At 39.0% G+C, this 5,457-nt stretch overlaps 1 protein-coding gene across 1 annotated transcript; it reads right to left on the reverse strand.

The window, feature by feature from the left end:
* Nucleotides 1–1,080: 1,080 nt before the first annotated feature.
* Nucleotides 1,081–4,141, reverse strand: lsm2 (LSM2 homolog, U6 small nuclear RNA and mRNA degradation associated). The gene is made up of 5 exons (XM_085449245.1): nt 4,075–4,141; nt 3,814–3,881; nt 2,470–2,500; nt 2,297–2,356; nt 1,081–1,549 (listed from the first exon to the last, which is right to left on the reverse strand). The coding sequence occupies exons 1-5, from the start codon at nt 4,075–4,077 to the stop codon at nt 1,424–1,426; spliced, it is 288 nt and encodes a 95-aa protein (XP_085305371.1). The 5' UTR covers nt 4,078–4,141; the 3' UTR covers nt 1,081–1,423.
* Nucleotides 4,142–5,457: the final 1,316 nt, after the last annotated feature.

Genomic DNA, 5,457 nt, shown 5'->3' on the forward strand with positions numbered 1-5,457 from the left:
CGAGGGTGGCAGTAAACTTAATCGAAAGTATTCACCGTGGCTTTTTCACTCAGTTTTCATGTAACATTTCAAACGATTGTACCTTCCACTCTGGTTACAGCCACAGACTCGAACAAAGAGATTGAAGAGATGATTTCAACCTTGTTTTTGGCTTTTGAACTCTTCTAAATATCCATGTATTATTAGGGTTGGCTCAGCCAGATCTTTCCATCTAAAACCAAGGAAAAAATAAAAGCTGTCAATAACTGAAACACTCATTTACCCCTGACACTTTCACTGTTTAACCCTGAAAGTGAACGAGTCGCTGGATGTTTCTGTGCTATAGTCATTTTTTTAAAGTTAATTTCTGCCATGAATTCATTAGTACTGTATACCTCTCGTGCAAGCTTTTACTGGAATTAGGCCATTGGTGTTGGTGGTGCAAGGATCAGAGGAAGCTGTATGGGAATATGCTTTAATTTTATTGTAATTTCCCAGTTGTAATCACTAGTTTACTCCTATGAAAAACAGCAGACGGACAGAAACAGACGTACTGCTGCAGGAAGCTTGATGCCCAAAATGCTGAAGAAAACAGCAACAGCATGAAGGAGATCAGACAGGCCAACTCCTTTTTGCATAATTGTTTTTTTTTTTAAATGACCATTAATGACATTTGAACATCTCACAGCATGAAAGCCATTAAAGTATTCTTCTGTAAAATGTAACAGGCTCATTTCAGTCAGCTCGGTAGCTGGAAGGACAGATCACAGCCTGCAGTAGTTTAATGTCTGCGACATGGAGTAACAGAAACAAGCACCGGTACCCTGGATGTTTGACCACTTTGATTATTCACTGGAAAAAAACTTCAAAAATTTTGGCTTTAAATTGTGCTGCTTTGAGTAGGTCTAAATTTTTTTGGCTGCGGTTTTTAAAGCAGAGCTTAAATGTGATCGTCAGCCCTGAAAATCTGACGTGGACACTCCAGTACTCAAAAATACTGGAATAGAAAAACAGTTCTTCAGCAGCAAAAACTCAAATCCTCCAACATGTCACCAAGATCATCCTAAAAAAATAAAAAATAAATCACAAATGTCATGAAAATATAAATAAAATAATGTTTATTTCCAAGAGGCATAAAAAAGCCACAACTTGATAAGCAAAGCGTGCCTGTTATCATCAACATGAACATCACAGCAGGTTTCCTCTCCGGACTCTCTGATTAGTTTATTTCTATATAAAACCAAAAAAAGGGATCAAACGACGACATCTAAACCGTCTGTGAGGTTAAAAAAAAAATAACAAGAAAACAAAAACTGCAAATGATTGATCCCCAGTGTCAAACACACATTTTCAGAGACAAAGAGAGGCTGCACAAACTTAACCCAAAACCAGAACTACCCATTCATTGTTCCCCTTACCCCCCACCCCCCGTCCCGCAGCCCCGTCACTGCTTCTGCTGCATGGCTTCTTTCCGTGCAGCGTCCTGCAGCAGCTGAGTGTCCACTTCGTCTGCCGGCAGCTGAACGTAACGGACCACCGATCCACGGATGAAGCAGTTTTTCACAGACAGCTGCAGCAAATGAAAACAGTGTGAAGACAGACAGCCGTCACTCGGTGCTGGAGCTGCTGGTGAGCTTTAAGGAGTGCACATTCAAGGCCTTTCCTAATGTCCGAACTCTGATTTTATGCAACTTTTAAATAAGGAGCTAAAGTTTACACTTATGTTCTTGATGCTGTATTATAACAACAACAACAACACGGGGAAAAATATCTAACTTTAGTTTTTCCTCCTGACCTCATTAAAAACTGAGCAGCAGCAAATGGAGCTCACATACATGATGAAAACAAAGATGGAAATCTTGAAAGCTTTGTGTATAATAGATGAAAAACACAATCAATGTAAAAGATATTTGTGTAAACATATTTGTATAACTCAGGAGGAGCTGTTGTCTGTGTGTCTTTTTTGGGGGGGATAATTGAGCCCCTAATTATTTATCATGCATCATTCTGTGTGGAAAACAGAAGTCCTGTGCAAATTTTCACCGCTGGAATATTCATCTAATCAAAAGATTCATCAGGTAGAAGGGCAGCATCTCTACATTCTCACATACAGCAGCAGAGAATGTAGTTTCTTTTACTGGTTGTACAGACCTCTGTAGCAGAACCTTAAAAACCTTGTAAGTACACTGCAACAGCCTTTTTTTTCTGTACACTGTAAAACTGTAAACTCCTGTTTAGCAGCGACAGCCTAATCTGTTTCTGTAGTCTTTTTTCCCCCCTGTATGAAATGTGGAAAGTCTCCAGAAGCAAAACTTACCATGTGTGGATATTTCTCCGGATCTGTGACGCTGATGTCTGTGAGCTTGATGTTCAGGTACTGAAACACGCAAGCAGAGGACAGCGATGTGAAAACGGCATTTTAGTGAGCAATCGTGCAGAAATTTAAAAACTGAACAGCTTCCGTTTGAAAACAAATGAATTATTTCCAACCTGGTCAACAGAATGAAGCGTTCCACAGATGCTGAGGAGAGAAACACACACATTCATGAACATGACTCTGTTCACAAATACAAACCAAAATTGCTCAATTGATCTTTAGATTATGAGGCTTGGGAACAGCTCATCGGTATTTGGGTGGAATTTACAGTCAGGTGTGCCCAGGTGAAGCAAACACGACTTCTGAGGTTTTCTTTCTGACCTCAGGATTTCCATGCCAGTTATTGATTAATTTATGGGTATTTAAACATTTATTTCCACAGGTCTGGGTGGTGAAACAATAAGAATTATCACCAAAATATAATATTCAGTAATTTGCACATATTTTAGAAGCTGTACTGGAAACGACAGGCAGCAGCACAAACCTGTTGTTTTATTTTAAAACCGTCATTACTGACAGGCATCAGGACCCTGCTCCAGAGTTTAACTCTGAGAAGGGAACAGTTTGTGTTCAAGAAAGTCTCATTGTAGTTTGTTCAATCTACTCCGTCTATGAAAGAAAGCTCTGATACCACCACTGCAACACGGAAACAAAGCAGACAGGTTTGTGACTCTGATCTCACAAAACATTTTATTCCGCTTCACTTTTATCCGACATACAGAAGTTGAAGTAATGTTAAAACAAATGTAATTATGCGGCTGTGACCTGACAGGCTGCAACCTGGATTCAAAATCTTGCTTTAAGCTACATTTAGTCCAGTTTCAATCCTGTTTGAAGACACTTCAGATTTTATTCAGAAAACCCCCCCCACATCATCTCCAACAAGAAGTCAACCACGACAATCATTTCATCAGTGGTCGTCAGTGTGACCAGTTACAAGAAATAAAACGTTCTGTGTTTTATGTCGACAGTTTCATGCAGATTAGTTCCATTTAAGCAGTGACAGCTACGGTAATACGTAATAAATATTTCAGTGCTGAGCTCATAATAGAGACTCAGAGCCCACTGATCGCTGTCTAAGGCCTTTCACTGATGACTGATTGCAGAAGTGCGTAACATAACGAACTAACCTGGAACTCTAACCTCACAAACTGAACAACCACAGAGTAAAACACACAGGAAATGTTGTTAGCTTGACTTTCTGAGAATGTGTATGACTGAGAGTGAGCTGTTTGTGTTGGAATATTCTTGCAGAATTCAATAAAACGGAACTAAAGCTGAGACGTATTAAAAACTGCTGCAATGAAATGAAAACTAATAAAAAAAATCAATATTCAAATTGTGACTGTAGGAGCGCTGCTGCGACTATTAACGAAGCTCCAAACAGCAATCGCCGACCAAACAACACAGGCCGGAAAACAGCAGGTTATGTGAGCGAATTGAACACGAATACTAACCTCAGGTCATTTTTGAGCTCCACCACGACGTCCTTCCCCACCAGCGACTTGAAAAACGAGTAAAAAAGCTGCGGAGCAGAAACACATGCTAACGTTAGCTGCACGGTTAGCGTGGCGGTGGGTTGTTTTTTTTTTTTTAAAGCTGAAAGAATAAAGGTTAGAGAGAAACACCGAGGTGTGCTCGGGTCAGAGGTTCTCTCCTGCCGCACCTATCTGCTATAAACTCTACAGAAAAGTCATAATTTCATCGTGATTCCTTACCATTCTTACTGCTGCCCTCTCCTAGCGGCGCGTCGCCTGTCGATGACGTAGCAAAGCCTTAATATTCCTGAGACACACCAGGGTGTAATTACTAAAGTTCGCCACACAGAGGCGACAGAGCTAAGCTCAACGTTCATGCATGGGAAACGTTGCTTGCACAGTTGTTTATCTAATTGACTTAATTTTATTGCGATTTCCCCAAAAATACATTAATAAATAAATAAAAACTTCATATGAAAATATATTTCAGTTAAATAAAATAAAATATAATTTAAAGAGACAATAATTAAAAAAAAGTTTAACACTGTCAGCTGACATTAACAAAATGCTTATGAAAAATACAAAATCTTTTTTTTCTGGTGCAACCAAAGAATAAATAAATATATGTTGGAAGTTTATAATTAATGCATCCAAAGTTTCAAATTACATCTTCTAGGAGAGGGTGTGGGTCCTTAATTTAAAAAAACAAAACAAAACACGAACTTAATAAAAATGACTTTTAAATTATATTTATTTATTTTATTTAGCAGAAAAAAATGCACAATGCAAAGACAGCTGGTACCATAGTCGCTGTAATTACATTTCTGTAATTATGAATTTGTTTGTCTGTAATTTGTTTTTTCAGAATTTATTTGTATTTTTGCTTGAACTTTGTCATTTTGGGATTTTTGTTTTCAACTACAGACAGTTACTGTATAACATGAAAGGTAAGGAAAACCATGATAGGGCCTTCTAATTCTCAAATACTCAGGGTGGAAAACACAGCAACCGCTGGTGTTATTTCAGTCATATTTTAAAGTCAACATATGTGTAAAATATTTGCAGTGGAGTACATTCACACACTTGGACTTCATCAGAGACTTTGCTCTTCTCTCCTCAGCCAGTTCCAAAAGAGTTACCAACTAAACCAACAGAACTGGCTAGGCTGTTAGCCTCAACATCTACACCAAGAAAACACAGCCAATGTACACCAACGCATGTCTTCAACCATGTCTATAACTATTGGTGACTATTCCCCAAATATGCAGCATCTTCCAGCCAAACAAATACTCAAACATGGAGCTGCACAGAAGAACTGGGGTGTGTAAACATGTGTCATGTTTACACACCACAACAAGTGCACATCAGGAACTGTGCCACCTCACCTTTTTAGTCACAGCTGATTAAAGAGAAAATGTAGATGTATTTCCAATAACACCAAGCCAGAAAGTCCCCTTGAATAAATTGCAAGTCTCAGACTGCCTGCAGTTCCTTTAGGGACCAGCAGATGGAGGCAAATCACTGCAGTGTGACCGGTCTGGTCCTCGCAGCAGATTGTAGCAGCCTACACTCCAAGTTTTAAAAGCAGTCATTTGTGACGTGACATAAAACACACACACAACA

Source organism: Copadichromis virginalis, linkage group LG23, assembly GCF_057382275.1.
Source record: "Copadichromis virginalis isolate Kocher_CV1m ecotype Utaka linkage group LG23, C_Virginalis_male_GT1.1, whole genome shotgun sequence".
In the NCBI taxonomy this organism is placed as follows: domain Eukaryota; kingdom Metazoa; phylum Chordata; class Actinopteri; order Cichliformes; family Cichlidae; genus Copadichromis; species Copadichromis virginalis.

What these genes read in the sequence shown, in the direction of transcription:
- lsm2 (XM_085449245.1), bottom strand. An exon ending in GAGCTCAAAAATGACCTGAG is followed by an intron (nt 2,501 to 3,813) that starts GTTAGTATTCGT and finishes TTCTCTCCTCAG; the next exon opens with CATCTGTGGAACGCTTCATT. An exon ending in CGCTTCATTCTGTTGACCAG is followed by an intron (nt 2,357 to 2,469) that starts GTTGGAAATAAT and finishes TGCGTGTTTCAG; the next exon opens with TACCTGAACATCAAGCTCAC.